This window comes from Meriones unguiculatus, chromosome 12 (assembly GCF_030254825.1).
Source record: "Meriones unguiculatus strain TT.TT164.6M chromosome 12, Bangor_MerUng_6.1, whole genome shotgun sequence".
In the NCBI taxonomy this organism is placed as follows: Eukaryota; Metazoa; Chordata; class Mammalia; order Rodentia; family Muridae; genus Meriones; species Meriones unguiculatus.
This window is the reverse complement of record NC_083360.1, coordinates 30,077,309-30,101,534: the sequence shown is the minus strand read 5'-3', so window position 1 is coordinate 30,101,534 and position 24,226 is coordinate 30,077,309. Positions and strand designations below refer to the sequence as shown.

Below are 24,226 nucleotides of genomic sequence, written 5' to 3'. Positions count from 1 at the left end.
TGATTACCCCGACAGAAGCATTCAGCCACATTTAGGACAACCTTCGTATAGCCTGAGGGTCCACATCTATTTTTTTTTTCTAGGTACTATTTATCCATTTATGGATGGACCATTTTCCAGTTGCTAAATCCATGCCTCAGCCTAGGTCAGGGAAAAGTGCTCTAGAAAAAAAAGCACTGTTTTTCTAGTACCATTCTGTTTTGCTGCCCTTCAGCAGGGCCTAGCATGCTCTTGTATTATGTTAGCCCTCACATTCTTTCACAGAAGTAGCTAAAATGGATCTTTTGTAAGAGGTATGAACGTGCTGAGTCTCGCCTAAAATCATTATGGTTTTCAGATTCAGGTAGGAAGGACTCTGTAACATAAGACGTCCTGAGACCCAGTTTCAGGCTTTGGCCTTTCCCTGAGGCCGGTTCTTCTCAGGCCATTCTGTAGGACAACAGTACAGTCCCAGCAAGTACTTGGCTTCCTCACCCCTCGACCCTGCTCCTGACACACTGGCTAGCTAGCCGGCAGTTTCCTGGCATGCACATATTTCCTGCCCCCACACCCCCGGGTTTGGGCACACAAAATGTCTCGTTCTTAAGCATCCTTCAAGTAGGCCTCCCAGACGTGCAGGCTAAACCCCCGGGACTCCGGATGACGGCCAGTGAGACGAAGAATTCGGGGAACGACACGCCCATTCAGAGCCGAGCTTTTATGGTGAGGACCGTGGCCTAGTTGAATGTGGAGCACCAGAAAACTGGGACCTGGGGCTAGACTTCCTCATTAACGATCGAAGAAACTGAGAAGGGCATGGAATGACTGATGGGGATTATAGTTTAGCGCTAGCGGCGGCCGGAAGACCACACGTAAACGGGTCAGAAGCCAAGAGTCGGTCATAAACAACCAGTAGCCTGACTCGCGAGGCACCCCAGCAACGACTCTACTGAGTTCTCGCGGGAGGAGAGCGGCCGGCGGAACTCTCGCGGGAAGTGAAGGCTCCCGCACGCAAGCGGGGGCGTGGCCGGAAGAATGTTCCTTTCAAAGTAGTAATGGATGGTTTTCTTGTCCAATAAAATTGCAAACGATCCTCCTAAACCGGCAGAGCACGAAAGTAAAGGCGGCGGAAGCCAATGGGGACTGTGAAAGGCGGGCCGGTGCCGGCCGAGCGGAAGTGGGTCTCCGAGAGGCGGTGGAGTCTTGCTTGAGCGGGTCTCCTCAGACGCTGCTGAAGTAGGTACGTCCGTGCTCGAGCGCGTTGGGTGAGGCGTCTGGCCGAGAGCACCAGCTCCGAGTAAGACCAGGCCTCGCAGGATGGAGGCGGCAAGTCAGGGCGGCGCGGGCGTGGGGCGCGGAGGGGCTTCTTCGCCTGCAGCGGAGTTGGTGCCCGCGGGTCGCGGGACGGCGCCTCTAGGGGTTGGGCCCGTTCTGTCTGCTCTGCCCCGGGGAGCGCGCCGGTGTCGGAAGTCGGCGCCGCGCACTCGTCGGAAGTAGGGAAGTCTGTTTCGGGTGCCGCTCACCCACCCATGGCCTGGCGGGTTGAGCCTCTTTTGCAAACTAGGAAGGGAAACTGAGGTTCAGAGAGGGGAGGTAGGCGACCAAGGTCACTGTTTTGGCCAGGCGGGCTGATTGGCGAGCACCTGAGCTAGGTTTTGTTCGCTGTTGGCGACGCAGCCTTTGTGTGCTGGCGTAGCCGCCCCGCCTTCTCGGGGCCTGCGAGTTTGCTAGGGCACCCAGGCCGCGTGGCGGGCCCTTGTGTAAGCTGGGAGAGTGTTGAGGACGCTTGCGGGCCTTGGAACTGAATGGGGTTTGGGCTTCCAGGAGCCTCTTTCGGCCCTCCGTATGAGTAGTGAAACCCAGCCCTGCACGATCGGGTTCTTACCTCACAGGCACATCTGTACGGGAATAGGAAACTTAACCTGATCCCTAACCCTAAACACTGTTTGCAGGGGACGCCATTGTCCACCTTTCCACTGGAGAGGGAGGAGTCCAGATCTGGGCGTTTCTGCTTTTGTTTTTTACTTATCTTTGCCCTTGGGCGCTTTAAGTTTCAGTTCTTGTTTGGTCTGGCGCTCAGTTTAGGTTACCCGAGTGGTTGGGAGAGACTGAGGTACACAAAGGCGAAGTCGCCTCCCACACACACTCCGTGTCTTTTTTTTTTTTTTTTTTTTTTAATGGGTGTAGGAAACGCCTGGATTCGGGTTTACGTGAGTTCGATATGAAATGAGTGGAAAGATGTCTTGCTGGCTTTTGTAATGCTTAAACGTGAGCCTTGAACTATAATTTTCTAAAAGACTTCCTTTTTAAGAGTTTACCACTTAAGTGGGGTGTGTGGCTGTTGAACTGTCTAGTCGCAGCTGTCTTGGAATCTACGCTGTAGACCAGGCTGGCCTCAAACTCACACAGATCCGCCTGCCTCTGTCCCCCAAGTGCTAGAATTAAAGGCATGCGCCACCGTCACCAGGCTAGTTGACTAAATTCTTTTACAGTTCCTAAATATGAGTATTTTTCTTTTTATCAGGAGACCCCTTGTAAGTATTTTCTAAATATTTTGAAGAATATTTTTTATTCCAGTCCTCCAGATGTAGAGGCAGAAGGCTCAGGAATCTAAGGTCATCTTGGGCTCTGTATTGGGCTTGAGGCTAGCCTGGGCTACTTGAGACGCTGTCTCAAGAACAGTTTTGGTTTTGTTTGCTTGTTTACTTGGTGGTTTGTTTTTTTTTTTTTCCCAAAGAAAGTTAGTGTCTTGTTGACCATATAGTGTTCATTGCAGTCCTGAACAGTCAAACGGTATTGCTTTGTTGGCGCTGGAGCTTGAACCCAGGACCCTTCAAGTGTTAGGCAGCTGCTCTACTACTGAGCTACATAGCAGGTGCTCTTTTTATTTATTGCTATTACTAATATGTATATGATGTGGTTCCAGGGCATCCATGTGCCGTGGTGTGTGTTTGATAGTGAGAAGACAACCTTGTGAAGTCAATGTCTCTTTCCACTTTTATATGGCTACTTCTGATTCAATTAATTTACCAGGCTTGTATATGGCAACTGCTTTCTTTACCTGCTGTGGTGAACCAATTCCTCATTTTACTTAAGACAGGGTCTCACTAAGTTGCTTAGGCTGCCCTTGAACTTGCTTGGTAGTCCTTGAATTTGGCAGCCCTGATTTAGCCTCTGTGAGCTTATGGGCTTGCAACATGAGAACTTGTAAGAATCCAACTACCAGCCTGGGAGTGGTGGCACAAGCCTTTATTCCCAGCACTCGGGGAGGCAGAGGCAGGCGGAACTCTGTGAGTTTGAGGACAGCCAGGGCTACACAAAGAAACCTGTCTCAAAACCAAGAAGAAGAAAAAAAAAGTCCCTACCAAGTCCCTTTGTTTCCTGGTAGACACTATAATTAATTTTACATGTATTGAGAGGATTAGTTTTTTTTTCCCTAGATCTGAAATCCATCCCCTTAAAAAATAAAACTAGTGGATAATGCTCTGTAATCTTAGCTACTCAAGAGGCTGAGGCAAGAGGATCACAAGTGACTGGGTTGCGGAAGGAGTTCAGGGCAAGTGAATTAGCCCAAATGTCTGGGTGCTGGTTATTTATGCTTGCAGAGACCATTGTTGCGTTATTTATTATCCATTCACCTTACTTCTTTGAGATCAGGTCTCCTTAGCAGGCTTCCTGTCTCACCCCCCAAACAAATATATAGCATATTGTTTACAGGTGAATACTCTGTCATGGCTCACTTTCTTGTTTGTTTTTGTTTTTTGAGACAGGGTTTCTTTGTATAGCCTTCGTCCTGAACTCCCTTTGTAGATCAGGCTGGCCCCAAACCCACAGAGATCCGCCTCCCGGAGTGCTGGGATTACGGGCATGCACCACCACTCTGGGTAGCCATGCCTCAACTTTTTACATGGGTAGTGCTTCCCACCATGTCTCCCACTTACTGTGTCTTCCAAGCATCTAGTTAGCTGCATAATTTGAATGCAATTTCATTGAGAAGAAAAATGCGACCTTATTTTTGTTTTGCTAGTTATACTAAATGCAGTGGAGTCTGTGGCAGGTGTGTGAGTTAGAGTTAGAATTATTAAATTAAGGAAATATGGCTGGGTGGTAGTGGTTGCACGCCTTTAATCCCAGCACTTGGAGAGGAGGACAGGCAGGAGATCTCTGTGAGTTCCAGGACAGCCAAAACTACACAGAGAAACTGTCTCGAAAAACAAACAAGAAGTGGATCTTTCCACTTCGAACATCTGATTAGAAGTCAGTCTTTTATGATTTAATTAAACATTTCCTCAGGGTTGGAGAGATAGCTTAGTGGTTAAGAGCACTAGCTGCTTTTCAAGGGGACCCAGGTTCAATACCTACCCACATGGCAGCTCACAGCTGTCTGTAATTTCCTGTTTCAGAGGATCTGACACCCCCACACAGAAATACATGCAGTCAAAACACCAGTGTACATAAAATAAAAATAAATTATTATTATTTTTTTAATTTCCTCTGCTGGCCAGTGATGAGCACCTTTAATCCCAGCACTTGGGAAGCAGAGGCAAGCAGATCTCTGAATCTCCTGAGTTCAGAGTGAGCATGGTCTATAGATTGAGTTCCAGGACAGGCAGTACATAGAGAAACCCTGTCCCGAAAAACCAAAACAGAAAAAAGAAAAAGAAAAAATTCCTTGAAGGTGTACCCAGACATTTGGGTTTGTAATTCCAGGTGTCAAGTTGTCAACCAAAAATAGCCATCATACCATGTTAAGGTGGAAGGAAGACCCAAAACTACAAAGTCATCCTCTTATCTCTACATTACATGCCATGTATGGCATTTGTGCCCATATGATAGTTTTTAATTTAGTATTTATTCTGAGATAGGAACTCATTGTGTATCCCCAGCTGGCCTCAGATTTGTTATGTAGACCAGACCGGCCTCAAACTCAGAAATGCCTAAGAGGCAGGCATTATGGCACTGTCATGGAAAAGAGCCTAGAGTGAATGAGAGACATCTGGGGTACCTGAAAAGGACTTACAGTTTCTACTTAAAATGCTTGTTTTTATTTCAGTGGTGTTGATTTAATAGAGAAAAGTTTGAAAGTTGTAGGAAGTTGTTTGCCATTTCACCGAGTCTTTGAGAAATAGCAAGGAAAATCAGACAATTAAACCTGGCTGAACTAAGTTACAAAAGGTGCTTCAGTTGCTTTGTTTAAGAGCCATAGTCATCCAGGTCTGATACTACAGCATTCACCCTCCACTTTATAATAATTTGATGTGGCAGACCATCTAAGGCTCATTTTCACAAACATGCTTAGAGTATCATAATTTTATTAGGCAGTTATCACTTGTTGGAGGGCACTACACATTTTAAAAACCCATTGACCAAGTTGATGAGTATTGTGGGCCTGTAATTCCATGCTTTTATAAGGAACACATTTCTATAACTGTAAATAAAGCCAGGCAGATGAGGGCAAGTTAGGAAAAGGAAGCTAGCTGTATATTATAAGCTGTATATTATAAGCATATTACCTTGTGAAAATGAGAGCAGAGGGGGTAGCAGGAGACAGCCTACTGAAAATGTAGACTGCCTGTTGAGAGTAACCTGAGGTTTGTGCTCCCAATTTTCACTCATCCTGAAATCTCCACATAGCTCAAGGGTTTTCCAGGGACAATCTGCCTGAATTCCTCACATCAGATTTGCAACATTCTGGGGTTTTTGAGTTTTGGCCTTTTCACATATAGTTTGCTTGCTTCTTGGTTTTGTGGTATTTTAAGATAAAGGTTCACAGCTGGGTGAGGTGGCACACACATGTAATCCCAGCACTTGGGGAAGCAGAGGCAGATCTCTGTGAGTTTGAGGCCAGCCTGCCTGGTCTACAAAGTGAGTTCAGGACAGCCAAGGCTACACAGAGAAAACCCTGTTGGGGGTTGGGGAGAATATATGTGTCAGGCATGGTGGCACACACCTTTAATCAGCACTCTGGAGCAGAGGTAGGTGGATCTCTGTAAGTTCCAGGCCAGCCAGGGGTAATAGACCTTTTCTCAAAAACAAACAAATTGAGTTTGGGGTTTATTGTTGTGGAATGTAGGTATGTAACCACTGTTTAATCATCCCTAGCTCTTAGAGGGAAAAAGGGCTCTTCAACAGTATCTACCTTCCCCACCCCACCCCACCCCAAGATAGGGTTTCTCTGTATAGCCTTGGCTGTCCTGGACTCCCTTTGTAGACCAGGCTGGCCTTGAACTCAGAGATCTACCTGCCTCTGCCTCCCCAGGTGCTGGGATTACAGGCGTGCCCCACTGTACCCAGCTGCAGTTACTCTTTCATATGACCTCTGTAATCTGTCTACACATTTCCTTTTCCACATCCTTAGACTGATGTGGTGGATGCTCCTTCCTGTCTGGATTCTCTGTTGAAAGTCAGTCTCTTGGTAGATTGTGAAAGACTGGCTCCTGTCATAGAGTTTTCTGACTCTTGGCCTTTGTTATCTCTGAAAGAGAAAAACCAGGTTTGGAATAGAGTTGGTATAGTCATCAGTAATGTGTAGTGTGAAAAGACTCCAGGAAAGCCCCTAGTGAAAGTAGTGGATTAGTGGGTTTTCAGGATAGTTGCTCTGTCCTGATTGGTAAGAAGGATACAGGTCAGGGCACCAGTAGCAGCCGTACTTAAGTGTCTGAATATGAAATGAGGCAAGAGGCTAATAGAAGAGCCAAAATATGTCTGTCAAATTATATCTTAGTACCCAGCAGCTAGGTGTTTTCTCTTTTCCCTTTTGCATGTGTGATGTGTGTTTTGTGTGTTTGCCCATGTAGAAGCCAGAAAAAGGTATTAAGTGTTTTCCTCCATCGCCCTCTACCTTTTTTTGTTTTGTTTGTTTTGTTTGTTTTGCTGTGTCTGACTAAATCTGACGCTCTTTATGAGCTGAGCAGGCCAAGCACTGAGGTTACAGGCGTGCTGCCATACCTGTCTTTTATGGGGATGTGCGGGGGGGCACATTTCATAGATGTGCATATGTAAGATACGTCCTAAAACCAGAAGCATAAATCTACAGTGGAGTGCAGCAATTACAGTGGTTCTGGAACTATTCTATGGTCTGAATAGTCTGTTGGAAACTTGAAAAAGATGGCTATCATCTTAGTCCCTCAGGTCCTTGGAAGGGTGGTGAAGTCACAGGACAAGGAGGCTGGTTGGCCTAGGAAGCTCTGTCTCCTTTCCTAGTTGCTAAGAAGCTGGAGTGTTCCCATTGAGCAACTAAAACTTGTCTTTCTCCTAATAGTACTTTTGCTGAGTTTGAAGCAACCAGTAAAAAGGAGGTCAGGAAGGCCTGCAGGAGTATATAGCTCAGTGGTAGAATACAGAAAGTCTTCCTTCCATTCAAGCACCGAAAAGGAGTTTGGACAGAGGATGGAATAATAGTTTGGGTTATGGCCTTTGAGATTACATAGTTCTATTTTAAACAAGAATCTTTTCTTCCTAAAATGAATGTAGAATAAGGGTACAAATTGCATGAAGTGTTCAGCAAATCATCCAGATGACAGAAAAGACTGGTAAATTTTCTGTATATGGTGTTTATATATGTGAATTTTGTTTTTAACAATACAAATAGCATTTATCAAGTTGGTGTCTTTGTTTTTCAGAACTTGGAAATACTGAACATCTAGTTGGCTTCAAATTGTAAACCACAGGATGAGTATTCAGTGGGCATGAGAGATTGAGAACATTCTACCTCCCCATAAACCTTGGAGTAGATCACTTCCTTTTCTGTGGATTGAAGCCAGAGAGCACAATGAGTTCAGTAAGTTTTCTTACCTTGTGCCTTTTTTTTTTACCAGCATTAGGTAACTGCCTTGTCTATTGGATCACATTAAAGAGGACTATAAGCCACAAGTTATAGTAGTGGCCTCTAACTCAAGACATTGGGAAGTTGAGCTACAAATACTGAAAGTTGAGTTACACAGTGTCGCTCTCTAAAAATAAAATAAAAACAGCTGAGGGTGGTCTCTTGCTTATGCACAGAGCCCTGCATTATATTTCCCAGGAAAACTGAAAATTGTCTGTAGTGGTATAGACCTATCAATTCAAGTAGACAAGTGAATGTATGAAATTATTTAAAAATAAAAAAATACTAAAAAAATAATAATAATCCAAGTTGATGGTAAATACACCTATAATCCATTAGAAAATGGAGGCAGGCAGATCAGCATTTCAAGTTCAGGCTATAATCAACTATACAGTGAGAGTAGACCTAGGGCTGGGGAGATGGATCAGTGAATAAAGTGCTTCCTATGCAAGAATTTGGACCAGAGTTTGGGTCCCCATTACCCACATAAAAGCTAGACAGGGTAGCACACATCTTCAGTGTTTAGGGAAGGAGGAGGCTTCATCCCAAGGGCATATGGGTCAACCAGTCTAGGAGAAATAATAAACATCAGGTTTAATGAGGGGTGTGGTCTCAAAAACTAAGGGCTAAAGGGATGAATTGGTGGTTGGAAAGCACATACTACTCTCTCCAGAGTACTCCACTTCTGTTTTTCAGTGTGCATGTCAGGTGGTTCACAACCTCATGTAATTCCAGATTCAGGTGATCTACTGGCTTCTGGGTACCAGGCATGCATATGTGTACACACAGGCACTCAGACATAAAAAAGTAGAGAGCAACAAAGGAAGACTTCTAGCCTTTACAAATCTATTAACTACTATTTACAGGGCTGGGAACTGGTTCAGTTGATAAGGCCCTTTTCATCAAGTCTGATAACCAAAGTTTGATTCTCTGGACCCACAAAGTGAAAAGAGAGAACGGACTCCTCTAAGTTGCCCTCTGACCTCCATTCATGTTATAGCATTTGTATAGATGCTATATCATCTATACAAAAGAAAAGATTTTAATACAATTTTAAAACTGGATCTGAGGGTGACCGGTGGTACATACCTTTAATCCAGGTACACATATCTCTGAGTTTGAGGCCAACCTGGTGTACATAAAGAGTTCCAGGACAGCCAGTGCTACACAGAGAAACCCTGTCTCAAAACACCAATACAAAAAGTTGGGTCTAAGGAGATGGCTTAGAAGCAAGGGACCTGGATTAGTTCCCAAAATTTGCATGGTTGCTAAGAGTTGTCTATAACTCCAATTCAGGGCATATGATGGCCTCTCCTGGCCTTCAAGAGGTGCAGAGGTATACATGCAGGCAAAATACTTGTATATATAAAATAAAAGTTTAAAAATTGTAATTAAAGAATGACTATTTTCACTTTCAGTAGCTCTGGTTCAGTGTAAGACATACAGGCTGGAGTCACTTGGGCTCAAGAGTAAGATATCCTAAACTTTTCCACTTGCACCTTTGGAGAAATTTTTATGACTTTAAGTAATGACTAGATGTGTGTGCAGATCCAGTATTTGTTAATAAATCATGCTTACTTTAAATTAATCAGTATGAGTGTAACTTTACTAATAAGATGAATGTAAGTTATATATTAATGAAATAGATATGCTTTTTATATAAAGAATTAATCTTGATTTGGCAATTTTGCTTACTGACAAGCCTGACGACCTGAGCTTGATTTCCCAGGAGAGAACTGATTGCTAAAAGTTGTCCTCTGGCGTCATGTAAGCATAGTAGTACAAGTATGTGCCTGCACACAATAAATGTTTTTTTAAAAAAATAGTGAATTAGCCAGGTGTGGTGGTACACCCCCGTTTAATCCCAGCACTCAGGAGGCAGAGGCAGAAGGCCAGCCTGGGTGTTCTATAAGACATATAACAGCTTTGGTGCTTTTTAGCTCTGAACAGTAATGTGTTTACTTTTGAGACAAGGTCTTTCTATACAGCCCTGGCTATCCTCGAATTTGATACGTAGACCAGGCTGAACTTGAATTCAGAGATCTAAATGCCTCTGCCTTCTGTGTGCTGATGATCAGCGTTTCTGAGAATGCCACTTCAGATAAATGTCTAATGTTTAAGGCCATTTCAGAAATATTGGAAATTTTATCATAATTCCAAACCAAAAAAAATTATTTATTTATTTTTAATGAAGCTCGGATCAATTTACACCAGATTTAATTTTTTTTTTTTTTTTCCAAGACAGGATATCTCTGTGTAACTCTAGCTGTACTGGAACACATTATGTAGTCCAGGCTTTACTCAAACTCACAGAGGTCTTCTGTTTCTGCCTCTGGATTAAAGGTGTGAACCACTACTGCCTGGCTCAGGTTACTTATTTTTGAGGCAAGGTCTTGCTCTGTAGCCTTGGCCAGCTTGGAACTCAAAAATCTACCTGACTGCCTCTGGAGTGCTAAAGGAAATTTTTAAAAATCAGACTTACTAGACCGGTATAATGTAAGGATTTACTAGTTTGGTAATTATACGCTAAGCAATAATGTTTGTTTTATTTTAGTTGAGATTTATTTATTTATTTATTTTGTTTTTATTTTAATTTGAGGTTATATAGACCAGGGTGCTTTTGAACTTACATAGATCCTCCTGCTTGTCTCCCAAAGCATTGGACTAAAGGTGATCCATAGTTTAAGAAGCTATGGTCTGGGCTGGAGAGACGGCTCAGAGGTTAAGAGCATTGGCTGCTCTTCCAGGGGTTCTGAGTTCAATTCCCAGCACCCACATGTTGGCTCACAACCATTTGTAATGAGATCTGGTACCTTCTTCTTGCAAGTAGGCATAAATTAAATTAAATGAATGAACGAAGCTTTTTAAAAAGCAAAACAAAATTGGGCTAAAGAAGGATGCTTAAATTGGGTCCTTTGCCATTTACTTCTTACAGAGCACTTTTTTCTTCTTTTTAAAGATTTCTTTATTATGTGTGTATACAGTCTTCTGTCTGCACACCAGAAGAAGACAACAGATCTCTTTGTAGGTGGTTGGGAGCATATGGTTGCTGAGAATTGGACTTCGGACCTCTGGAAGAGCAGTCAGTGCCCTTAACCTCTGATCCATCTCTCCAGCCCCCAGAGCACCTTGTTTAACATTGCACATATGATCAAAACTCAGAGCAAATGTTTTGAAACAAAAGTTTGTTGTTGTTGTTTTTATAGGGTGTAAAAATAGCATTCTGAGCTAGACATACTGACACAAACCTTTAATCCTGGCACTCTACAGGCAGATACAGATGGGTCTCTTGAGTTCTGGGACAGTCAGGGCTACACAGCAAGATCTTTTATCAGGTGAAACAACAACAACAAAACCTACTGCATTTCTTTTTCTGTGTGAGTGTGTGTGTGTGTGTGTATGTACACATGTACAGGCAAGACAACCAAGGTGACCCATTACCCTGGTGATTTTTTTTTTTTTTTTGAAACCTTGTCAAATCTGGAGCTCATGCACCTGCTTATTTCCCCCTTGATGACCTTAGAGAAATCCTCAAAGAAAGCGGCGTGGTGGGACAGTGAGTTCCAGACAAACCCAGAAGCGAACTCGGGAACCAACTTCAACTCCTGAGGTTTCCTTGGAAGCAGAACCCATAGAACTTGTGGAAACAGGTAAGAGAGCCAGAAATACTGTACTGGAATGTGTTAATAGTGGAGACAGTGTGTTATAATGGGTATGTTTGAGAGTTGGACCCAGTTTGTGCCTATTAATGCCAACTGAGGCCTCCTTTAAAGTCGTAGTTTTTTTTCTTCCCATTCTATGTTTATGAGCGTTTTGCTTTTATGTATGTCTTGTGTACCACATATGTGCCTGCTGCCCACAGAGGCCAGAAGAAGACGTTTCCTGGAACTGGAGTTACAGATGGTTGTAAACTGTGCTTTGGGTGCTGAGCTAGGAACTGAACTTGAGTCTTTTACAAGTGCAGGAAGTACCCATAACTTATCCCTGAACTATTTATCTCTAGCTCAGGGTCACACCTTCTGAGTCTGTGTCCTCTGTGGAAGAGAATGATGTTAGTATATAGGGCAGGTTGAATTTGTGCCATAAAACCTTTGGGGCCATGAGTGGCAGACGGTACTGTACAAATGTTCCCTATCCAAAGCTATTGTACTCTCTTTATGTACTTGTAACCTTAAGACATAACTACTATTCACAGTTTATAGCTACAGTGAGTAAAGCTGCCACCTTTGGTATTGTATCTTCATGGGTTTTGAAGTAGCCACTTGCCTCATCAACTTCATCTTGCTTAGCTTGGTGAAATACTTGAATTTCCTCTTTTGGTTTTCATAAGACAGAAGTTCCTAAAGAAGGCACACTTGTCAACAGAGCTATCATTGTTAGAGTTTGATTTAGGCAGAGGTCCGATTAGATTTTCTTCTGCCTGCCCAGTGTCAGGTGGCTTAGATAAAAAAAGCCCTTTTGCTCTGTTGATTTTTTTTTTTTTTTTTTTTTTAATAACTCATGCTCAAGAACTGATGTTTTAAAGAGAAGCAGTGGGCTATAGCCATAGTTCAGTATGGTAGAGTACTTGTTTAATGTGCCCTTAGCACTGCAAAGAAAAGAAAAAAATGATTACAGGGTTACACATATTAACTTTTCAACCATGTTAGGGTTGAAAGGAAGCTACTTCATGTAAGATGGATTTCTTGGACTTCCCAGGGCACTGTTCATTCTCTGTTTGCTCTCAGTTTCACTTCTTACAGTGAATTCCTCAAAACCTTCACTCTTCACCTACAGAGTAGGATTCTGGACCTAATAAAGTTATTTCTATAAAATTGTGTTTCTCAGTTTCTCTCTTAATCCGGCTATCACACAGATAATTGAGACTCTATTATATTATTTTAACAAGCTTTACAGCACAAGAACTCAGTGGGTTTTTTTAAAATACTTTGTTTATTTATTATGTATACAATGTTCTATCTGCATATAGACCTGTATGCCAGAAGGAGACCCATGATCTTCTTATAGATGGTTATGAGCCACCATGTGGTTGCTGGGAATTGAACTCAGGATCTCTGGAAAAGCAGGCAGTGCTCTTAACCACTGAGCCATCTCTCCAGCCCGAACTCAGTTTTACCTATATTCTTAACCCTCTAAGCTAATTTGATTTCCTCCCAGTGTATATCCCAGAGGTATTTGTACTTTGTAGCTTTCCCTGTTCCAGCTTCTCTCTCTCTGATGTCTTTTCCACTCTCATGGTTGAATTCCTTCTGACTCTCTGTAGCGCTTGTTTTAGAACTCTTTTGTTTGGGGTGTTTAGGCCTCTACCTCCATTCCAGCCTCCTAAGTAGGAGAGAGAGGTTAGTGGGGAGAGAGACCGTAGATGTCTTCACTTCTCCTACCTGTTTAGGGTCAATGGATTCTTTTAGGGCTATACCAGTCTCTGTCGATAGCAAATGCAGCCAGTGCTCTCCTCCAAGCCGCTGCGCCCCAAAGTGTTTCTCTCCATCTGTCTGCTCCAAACTGCTACATGCCACAATTTCTCTTTCTGTCCTCTCATATCCTTAGAGCCTACCAGCTGTCAAAGACCTTCCCTCCCATGTGACAGTTATCAGCCATTGACAAACTAAAGCCCAACTAAATCTCACACTTGTTATTAAACAAAAACATTTACATATAACTGAGTTTTGTTTTTCATTGTTCTGTCTGTCTGTATACCTGCATGCCAGAGGAGGGCACCAACTTTCATAGATGGTTGTGAACCACCATGCGGTTGCTGGGAATTGAACTCAGGACCCTCTGGTAGGGCAGTGAGTGGGCTTAACCTCTGGAAGAGCAGCCAGTGTTCTTAACCTCTGAGCTTTCTCTCCAGCCTCCAACCTCATACTTTTTATTAAGATTTTGTTGTTGTTATTTTGTTTTTGAGACACAGCTTCTCTGTGTAGCCTTCTCTGTCCTGGACTTGCTTTGTAGACCAGACTGGCCTTGAACTCACAGAGATCAGCCTGCCTCTGCCTCCCAGAGTACTGGAATTATAGCCATGGGCCACTTTTTAAAAATGTTATTAGTAATCAGGAAAGAAATATTTGTAAATGGCTTTTGCATGTCCTCCCTAGTTAATGAAGTTGTGCCTGGGCATTATTGTTGAAGGGGGGAGAAACTACTCGGTTGTATGTTTGTCCTCATATGTACATGCCTAGAACCTTTATTCGCTCATACAGCCCACTTAGCAAAATGCTGGGGGACACTCTTTACCTATCCTTTTTGAAAAGGGCTTAGTCTTGATGTTTCTCATTGTGTCAGTTTTAGACTTTGATACAAGTCATCCATGTTTATAATACAAACCAAGCCCAAGGAGTACAGCCTTACTACCCTAATATTTGTTGAATTGCTTTGTTTTGAAGCTGGAGATGAAATTGTGGACCTCACCTGTGAATCTCTAGAACCTGTGGTTGTGGACCTGACACACAATGACTCTGTTGTGGTAAGCATTTGAGTGAGAGTGGCTGTTTGGAGTAGGGGTTATTGAGCCATATCTGCATCTGAACCCTTAGTCACTAGTCAGGGTTGGGAAGATAGTGAATGAGGCTGGAGAAATGGTTCAGAAGTTAAGGGCACTGGCTGCTCTTCAAAAGGACCTGGGTTCATTTTCTGCACCCACATGGCAGCTCATAACCAGCTGTAAATCCAGCTCCAGGGTACCAGGATACTCGAGGTACCAGGGGCCCTGTTGGCACCAGGAACACTATGCAGACAAAACACCTATGGCATAAAATAATTGTGAAGGGAAGGTCCAACATTCATTACCCAGAATTCCCAATGAGAAATGTGTCAGGAAAAGCACTTTTGTGGATTTTGTCTTCTGTGGACTAGTCTGCTTGTCTTTTGACCTTTCCACAACAGCAGACCCTAATTCCATAGTTCTAAATGTATGAACTTGGAGATGTTCCTTTGAAATGGGATAAGCTGCCAGTGTTGGTACAGTATTGTATTAAGAGAGACTGTGTGTCTTGCCTTGCATGAAGTGTGGTATTTAGCAAGTGTATTTATGCCTCTGACCTGAAGGAAATGGGAATATTGACTCTGTGCTGCCATTAACTTACAGAAATAGTTGCCAGTAAACATGGCTCCAGGGAAAGCCACAGCTCTTTCCTGGCTCCAGGGAGGATAAAACTTAAGAGGCTGTGAATATTCCATGTATAGCCTTCCAGAACTAAGGCCTAGTCTACTCAGGGATATTAGAAATTACCTTTGAAAGTTGGTTCATGGTATTGGCATACCTCTATATACACACACTCACCTCACCTCACCTCACCTCACCTCACCTCACCTCCCTGTGTCTCTTGGAATATGGCAAATAATTGATGAGCATCCTGAGGACAAGTTTACTGCTCACTTTAAAAACCTTTTGATGGCAGTGTGCTGGGGCTGAAGCTATGGAATACAGGTAGGTAGCACCACCCTGGACAACATTGAACAAATGTGAATCAGTTGGTATTCAGAAAGGGCTGCATCATTGGGGAAAGAGGTGCTAATAATCTAATCTTCCACTTGTCTCAAACAAAGGTTTGAAATTCTGAGTGAGTGCTGGCCATAGTGGTGCACAGCTGTAATCCCAGCAGTCTTGGAGGCAGAGGCAGGCAGGATCTCTTTGAGTTCAAGGACAGCCTGGTCTACAAAAGGTGTCTAGGATAGCCAAGGCTACACAGAGAAACCCTGTGGGGGGGAAAAAAACAAAGAAAGAAATCCTAAATGAGTGACTAGCAACAAAGTGTCAGAACAAAGACACAGCAGTGTTTTCTATTTTTCTTTTTCCTTTTTTGATGTTTTTGAATACAGGGTTTCTCTATATATCCCTGGCTATCCTAGAACTCAGTCTGTAGAGAGTTCTGAGGCCAGCCTGGTGTAGAGGTCCAGGACAGCCAGGGCCACACAAAGAAAACCTGTCTCAAAAAACCCTTTAAAATAAAAGAATAAAAAGATGAAGGGTAGCCAGATGTTGTGGTACGTGCCTGTCATCTGAGCACTTGAGCGGCAGAGTTCCTGGGTTATATATAGTTAAACTTTATCTCAAGGAGGGAAAAAGAAAAGAACATGATGGTGTGGAGCTGCCAGGGAAGAGGGTTTCAGTTAGAAATCACTAGGAAACAAGAGTAGGTTTAATTTAAATGGCTGCCTCTATAAAAGTGTACATATTGATTCTTGATGTTAGTTCTTGTCAATTCCCTGGAGTTTGATAAAGAGCTTAATTTAGTGCCTTAGCTAAAGCTACACTCCAGTTGCTGGCTAATGCTGGAAAGTCGCACCAAATCCTTTGTCCTTCTCCCTTTCGTTTTCTCAAGGTAATAGAAATAGACACAGTTTATTGAGGGATAGCATTTTTAAGGAACAGGGTAGGCTGTTAATAGGGAAAGGGCTCAGAAAGCCCCAAATCTCTTATCTTGAATACTCGGCATCTACCTATAATGTACCTGGCCAGCTCCTGACAAGGGAGCTGGGGTTCTATTTCCAAGGAGATGGTGATCTTCGCTGGGTTGGCAAATCAACATTTCCCTCTCCATGCCTTTGTCTAGACTGCTTTTGTTACACAGGTGTCTTCCTGGGCTTTTCTACCTTTCTACATTGTTAATTTAGGCTTCATGCTCTGGCACTGCCCCAGTTCAGATTAAGCTATTGAAACTTTGTGAGGACAATGATAAGTAGAGGAGTCCTTGAGTGAGCCTGGATGAGGGAACTGTTCTGAGAGTGACTGAACAGGCAGGGATTACGGTAAAAGTCCAACAGCAGTAATGTAGAGATAGGAAGCTTGGTTCTTGTTTCAGATTTTCTTTTGGATTTGTTACAGAAATTAACTCATGCATATCCCAGCCATAAAAGAATTGTTTGGATTTGGTAGCTCTTTTTCCCAATCACTCTGCATTTGTTGTTGATTATAATGAATCATCAAAGGCCATTAAATTGATTAAATTACTAATATTAACTAAATACATTGACAAGCATATTTGTTAGGTATCTTGAACTATAGGTTGACTTTAAACTCCTACTGGAGCAGAATAAGAGGTAGGTTGTTGGGGTGAACTTACCGATATTACCAAAGGCTGTTAAAACAGAGAAGTTCAGTACATTGAGCATTGGTATGGCCTTTGTATCTTTAGGGTAGGAATTCCTGAACACTTGATTTGGGGGAAGTTTGCAATGCATCCTGAATCCTATTAAAGATTAAACTGTAGGCAGATTCCTGTGTGTTGTTCTAACTCTTAGAGAAGTTTTTAGTCTTAAATGAAAAAAATATAAGAGTGGGAGTCTCTTACCTCAGGTACTGGGAATTGAATTTGGGGCTTTACACAGCCATAAAAGTGCCTTTTCACTGAGGTTTATTCCCAGTTGCAGTGGTATGGTGGTGAGGTGTTGTGATACAAGTCTTTGATCCTAGCACTTGGGAAGTAGAGGCAAGAGATGACTTTGTGGCTGACCAGGATGTATACAGTTAGATTGCCACAAGATGGGGTGGGAAAAAAAAAAAGCTGTTTATTATTTTTCTCCTGTTACATGTTAAAATGGAAAGTCTTACTGGTTTATAGTGACAAGACAATAAAGCTCACTGTGTTGCATTCTCGTTTATAGTTAGATTCTGCTTGCTGGTACTTAGGGTTGGTTCTGTATCTATGTGTTTCTCAGTAAATTTCTGTAGTCTTCTCTGTTTTTCCTTCCTCATGTCTTTTTTTTTTTTTTTTCTTTTTTTCAACAAGGCCTAATTTTACCAAGGCTGGCCTCACACTTGTAATACTTTTGCTTCTTGTCCTTGTTGGAGACAGGATCTGTCTATATAAGCTTTGACTGTCTTGTGACAGGCTAGCCCTGAACTCACCAAAATCACTTAACAAGATTGTGTGACCGCACCCAGCTGTGAGTGTTTATTTTCCCCTCCCTTTACACATATTCCTTACAGGGTTTGGAGGTCATAATGATATCCTTTAAATAATTTGGGGAAAGCTGGGTGTGGTGGTACACACTTTTAATCCCAACACTCTAGAGTCGGAGGCAGGGCAGCCGTGGCTATATAGTAGAGAGGCCTGTCTCAAAAAAAAAAAAATTTTTTTTTTTTTTTAATTGGAAATTGGGCCATACTTCTGTGTTTTCGGGTACTTTAAAGTCTCATTTTTGTTACAGTTACTATTAAAGCAATTGAATATTTCCTGTTCTGTAGGGTTTTAACATGTGGAGGAGGGTGGTTAGATAGTGTTAAAAAACTAGAATAGGCTGGCAGGGCGGGACATGCCTTTAATCCCGGAATTGGGGAGGCAGAGGGAGGCAGATCTGATTTCGAGGCCACTCTGATCTACAAAATTAGTCCAGGACAGCAAGAGCCCCGTTACACGGAGAAAAACCCTGTCTCAAAATAATGATAATAATAATAAAAAACTAGAGCAGGCTCCAGGCTTGATTCTGGAGTAACTCATGACCTGCCAACAACAGCCTTACCAGGGCAGCTTCTGTGATTGCTCCTGTAAGTTGAAGAGCAGGAAGCAGAATCCACCACTGCACTAGCCTCTTTGAGCTCAAGGAGACAATGAAGTAGGCTACCTTTCTCAGTGAGGCTGAACTCTCTCATATAATGTGTATAAGGTGGGAACTGACCTTGGGGCTTTGAGACAGGGTTTCTCTATGTAATCCTGACTGTCTTGAAACTCTCTGTAGACTAGGCTGGCCTCAAACTCGGATCCACCAGCCTCTGTTTCCTGAGTGCTGTTATTAAGGGCTTGCACCGTCATAGCTGGCTAGGGCTAAAATTTTGCTGCAGAAAGAATCCAAATGAAGGGTATGAGAGTGTGACACAGGGTTGGACACTAGGGCATTCATGGTTTGTATTTTTCCAAAATGGAGCCTTGTGTGTAGTAAAAAACTAAAGAAAACAGCCATCCCTCCCATTACTTGTGTGTTCCCCTGACCCATAACGTGTCAGTGATCTGAGTTGAATTGGAAGAAATTGTTAGTGTACAAACTGGGAGTGGTGGTAGACACCTCAGTCCCAGAGCTTTGAAGGTGAAGGTAGATGGATCAGAAACCTAAATCCTCTTCGGCCACATTGATGCATGTTCTGAGCCACCAAACAAGTGTTTGTCCAATTCTTGTTAGAAAAGACTGACTCCAGATAATACCTAATTAATTGATCTTTTTTATAACATTAAGTAGCACAGATCCTCCTCTAAAGCCTCTGTCATTGGGAGTTGCCTGTGTTGGCTATAAGTGGCAGTAGGCTTTGGTCAGTGTTTTCTAACTCAGCCCAGTGAGGTGGGCTAGGCCTCTGTTTTTGTGAGCAGGATATAACTTCCTCCAGAAAGTAACCCAACCTCTGTGCTCATGCACAGGTCCTAATGTGATATTTAGGCTCCCAGCATATTGGCACGTAGGAAACATTCATTGATCTGGAAATGACCACAGCTGACCTGTGGGTGAGGGAGGACTGGGAGCTCAAAAGGAGTCTGAGAGGGTCATACATATTTATTAGAAGCAATATGTGTTTATTTATCAGATAAAATACCAGGATATCTATAACACTCTCTTTTTTTCCCCCCTTTTCAGTTTGTTGAAGGTGAGTGGTTTTATTTCCTTTTTTCTTGGGTTTAATGAAAATTGTTGTGCATAAATGCCACAGCATTGCAGGCTTTGTCAAGACTGTCCTTCTATGATCCCTAGGCAGAAAGCTGCCTTTGGTCGGATCTGTTTTTACTGAAAATCTCTGCCCGTGGTTCCAGGGCTTGGGCTTTCTCCTGAGAAGGCAAATGAGTAGCTTTTGCACCTCAGTAGGACCTCCTGGGAGTAGAACTAGAATGGTGGCAGTTTCTCTCTGGAGGTCTTCAAGGGGAGGGAGACACTAGAGAGGACGGTGAAGATGGCTGAAGAAATGACTTTTTTCTTAGAAAGAAGAAGGCCAAGGAGAAACGGGCGGAGGTTGCATCAAGACCATGCTGATAGCTGTGTGGTGAGCAGTGATGATGAGGAACTGTCTAGAGACAAAGATGTATATGTGACTACCCATACTCATCGAAGCAACAAGGACGAAGGAGCTACAGGACCCAGGTAATGTGCTCTGCTGCTGTTTTGTTGGGTGGAGGCCAGGGTATGTACGTGGCACTTGCCAGCAGGTATGTAAACTCTAGAACAAGTATCTGCCGAGCAGCTGGGCATACTTGGGATGCAGGGCTGGGCTGTCTGCTCAGAACAGACCAATGGACAGACAGCCGAAATAAGAGACAGACATACCCACAGTGCCCAGGCTGTGCCAGTTACTGGCAGGGTGGGTGTAAGCAGGTTGTGTTAAAAGTGTCACCAGCAAGAAAAGCGAAGGAGGTGGGCAAGCCTAGTTGTCCACATCTTTTCTTCTAGACCTGTTCTCTCTCGTCCTGTTTTCATGGCCATTCCAGCCTAACCTTTCAAGCAGTTAATTTCCCTTCAAGTTTTGGAGTGCCTGTCCTAAATCACCAGAAGTAAGAGGAAAGATTTGGTAGAAGATATGGACAGCGTATATGAAGTTACTTTATAGGGTATAATTGAGTATTTGAACTTATTAGAAACTGATATAAAGCACTGTAATTTTAGGCCCTCAGGTACTGTCAGTTGTCCGATCTGCATGGATGGATACTCTGAGGTAAGTAACTAGTTGTCTCACCTTTTAGTTTTAACTGGCTTCACTCAGTGGAGGATCTGTGCCTTACATGAGATTTGACACCTGTCACGAGACTAATTACAAATGTGTGTGTCAAAGTAGATTGTGCCAGTTGGTAGTGGGCCCTGTACATTTTTTTAATAAAATTTTTTATTTATTACAATTTATTCACTTTGTATCCCAGACGTAATACCCACCCTTGTCCCCTCCTAATCACGCCCTCCCTCATCTCCTCCATGCCCCTTCCCCAGTCCACTTATAGGGAAGGACCTCCTCCCCTTCCATCTGACCCTAGCCTATCAGGTCTCATCAGGACTGTCTTTCATAGTCTTTCTCTGTGGCCTGGTAAGGCTGCTCCCCATACCCCTTCAGGGGGAGGTGAGGGCACTGTACATTTTATCTTTTGTCTCTGCAAGTTGATGTTTCCCTCCCTAGCCCTAACTAGAAGGTGCTGATTGTTGCTTTAACCTATAACCCCTTTGTACTGCTGCAGCTGGGAAAATCCTGTCTGCCATCTGTTCCATGGAGGCAGCATTTGCTCCTCTGAGACTGTTGTTTAGGCCTTTTCCGCTTTTCTGGCATAGCCCAGCACCTTCTTTGTTTTCACTGGTCTCCTCAATGGGTGGGTTAGGGTCCTTGGAGACAAGGGATACTTCAAAGCTGTTCCTTTTAATGTCTTCTAGATTGTGCAGAATGGGCGTCTCATTGTTTCTACAGAATGTGGCCATGTCTTCTGTAGCCAGTGCCTCCGTGATTCCCTTAAGAATGCTAATACTTGCCCAACTTGTAGAAAAAAGATCAACCATAAACGGTACCACCCCATTTATATATGAAATGTGCAGAACTGCTCAGGATAGACCAATGGACAGACAGCCGGGCTGCCTTTTCTGCATGGTATCTGCCTCCAGTTTCCTGAGCTCAAAAAGACTTTGAAAAAAATCAGTGTCTGATGTAAACTGCTCTTTTGTTTTCGACTCCTTACATCCTTTTGTTATCTGCAGTTTGATGCTGTGGCACAGGGTCCAGGGATCCTCCCAGGTCAGCTCAGCATCTCTGCCCTTATGAGTGGTCTGAGCCCGGAGTAGGAGAAAAGGAGTCAGGCATATTGGAGTTGAGCATCATTGCTCCAGCCTCTTTATGGAGCTTACATGTTGGCCAAGGAGTTTTCCTGTTGGGAAAGTTTACCCCAGCTCTTCTGGGTGCAAAACCTTCCCAAGGAATCTGCCAGTTAGCTATGCTGCCTGCCACACAGTGAACCTGGTCAGACAGTCTATCCAGCCCAAGGATCCCAGTACAGACGCTGCCCCTAAAAAGCCAAACTGGTGGACTTTTATTTTTCCTTCCCTTGAGAGCAGAGGTAACCTGTGATTCTACCTGCACCTTATCATTGATGTGCAGTGTTTTCTGCAAATCAAGAGTCCCTCTGCAGGGCAACCCTGTTTCCTAAGAATGAGAAAGTGCAATAAAGCCCATTCTTCACGTGCTCTTCAGCAGTCCGGAAGATGTACCACTGCTAGTGTCCTCAGCCCAGTGTTGCCTGTGGGAGCAGTGTCCATCCCACCTCATCTCTGTTCACCAACTGTTCTCAGGAACTCTACCCATGCCTGGCATAAAACATTCAAGGTCAATAGGACAAGCAAGTGTTTGAGTGTCCTCTCTTTTCCGCTAAGATCTTTCCTGTGTTGTCTACAATGCCCTCTAACCCTAAGTTTTTCGGTTCCCACTGCCTAATGTGTGTTCAAGCATAGATACCAGCAGGTGGTAGCAGTAACAGTGGCCTTATCAGCTGTTCACTTCCATGCTTTTGCCCAAGTCACTGTTGCCCTGTATTTCAGAGGTATTGCCCTGCTCAACCTGCCACTGCCCTGGCTTTCCCATACCCGTTGACTTGATAGGTATTTCCAAAGCTGCTCTTCTGGCCAGTTGAACTTTGATCCTCTGGACTTTTGACTGCTCTGTAGGTTTTAGTCGGCAAAGCATGGTGCCTCTTCCTCCCCATGGGACCACATAACAATCTCTGCTCCACTCCATATGTGTGGGGGCCTCTGGTGCTCTCAGAGGCAGTGAGGTAGTAAGTTCCCCCTGGGGACACCAGGCACAGAGTGGTTCATAGAGGATAGGCCTTGAATGCCAGCCTGCCTCCACCTCCATACTACTTCCTCAGAGGGCTTCGAGCAAAACCAACAGCCTTTTTGTGTGAAACATCTTTGAGGTGGGAAAGGGACCACTGAAGCTTTGCTAGCAATAACTGACTTTCAGTTTACTGTTCTGAAGGAGCAGGGACTCAGCACAGAATTCACTTTAAATGGAGCTGAAGGAGTGTCCCTCCTCTTGTGTGAAAAGAAAATAGTTTTATTCTTCATTCTGACTTTTTAACGTTTGACTTCCAGTTTATTTGAATGAGAGTAATAATTTTTTTACATGGACTCAGAGGGTAGGAGCATTAGCTCTCATCATTATGATGTGTGGTGTGTGCCCTCCCCTTGGATGTCACAGCCATTGAGTTCCCTGTGGGCCTCATGGACTTGCTCTTGTTAGTTCTAATGATAGCCAGACTTCAAGGAGACCAGGCAACCATGCAGCCAGTTCACCCGTAAATATGGTGACACCCACTTAAAAATTCGTTTTCTCCTTAAAGACAGTTTATGAAGTTGATCATAAAGTTCTATTACTTCATCCTAAATTAAATTGAGGGAAAAAAAATGTATTTAGTTCTCCTAATCAGAAACTGCATCAATAGGAAAAGGTTGGTATATTTAAAAAAAAAAAATCCCTTTCCTTTTTCCCTAATGTATATAGTTTAACTCTTTCTTTGTTACATTTAAACTATGCTCATGGTATCAAGTCTGTTTTGGACTCTTGCTAGTATTAAAGATGGAAATAAAAGAATTTGAATCAAGGATCTTTCATTCATTAATTGGTCTTTGGAATTTTTACCTTAAGATGTGTGCTGTTAATTGAGTGTGATTTTTACCTGGTGTAGGCAGGGGAATTTCAGCTCATCCATAAGGTAACATTCATAGAACCATGTCCCAGGCCTGGCAAAATGTTCAAGAATGGCTTACTCTGAGAGGTATTGCTGGCTGGAAATGAAAGTTGCAGAAACTTTGTGAACATCACTGACTTAAGAGTACCCTTGGAATACTACAGTTGTACACTACCCCTGACCACTCACGGAATTTGTGCTGTTGGGGAAGTCAACCCCAATGTGCATGGACATGCTAGTCGCTGCCATAGAAAGGTCTGCCAGAGAAGCTAGAAGGATGTGGCTTGTTGGGAGGGCAAATAGACCTCTGCCTGTCTCCATAAAGAGCTGCTGCCATTCGCTGATTACTGGTTTCTCACTACCCTGGTGTCATACTTGGCTATGGTTGATGATGAGATACCTGTGTTGCTTCTGTTTTTGAGTGTATTTACTAGAGGATACAGTCTCCCAATCTAATGGAAAATCAAAAGATGCGGAATCCAGGAGATCCTCTACTATAGTGCTTCTCAACCTTCCTAATGCTATGACCCCCAACCATTAAATTATTTTGTTGCTACTTCATAACTGTACTTTTTCTACTGTTATGAATTGTAATGTAAGGTGGCCCCTGTGAAAGGGTCCTTCGACTCCCAAAAGGATTGGGATCCACAGGTTGAGAACTGCTGCTCTAGTCGGAAGTATAACCTGTCCAGGGGATTTTCTACTGAGGAAAGTCTGTTCTTCAAGGAAAGAATTCAGGCGGGGCCCCTCAAGCCCACTGCTTGTGACGACGTGTTTAGAGAATCTTCTT

General features: G+C 43.3%; 1 protein-coding gene across 1 annotated transcript; it reads left to right on the top strand.

Annotated features, from left to right (window-relative positions):
- Positions 1–1,063: 1,063 nt before the first annotated feature.
- Positions 1,064–23,350, top strand: Rnf4 (ring finger protein 4). Its single transcript, XM_021643668.2, has 8 exons — positions 1,064–1,219; positions 7,602–7,759; positions 11,328–11,454; positions 14,188–14,267; positions 19,367–19,376; positions 19,705–19,864; positions 20,384–20,432; positions 21,134–23,350. The coding sequence occupies exons 2-8, from the start codon at positions 7,751–7,753 to the stop codon at positions 21,281–21,283; spliced, it is 585 nt and encodes a 194-aa protein (XP_021499343.1). The 5' UTR covers positions 1,064–1,219; positions 7,602–7,750; the 3' UTR covers positions 21,284–23,350.
- Positions 23,351–24,226: the final 876 nt, after the last annotated feature.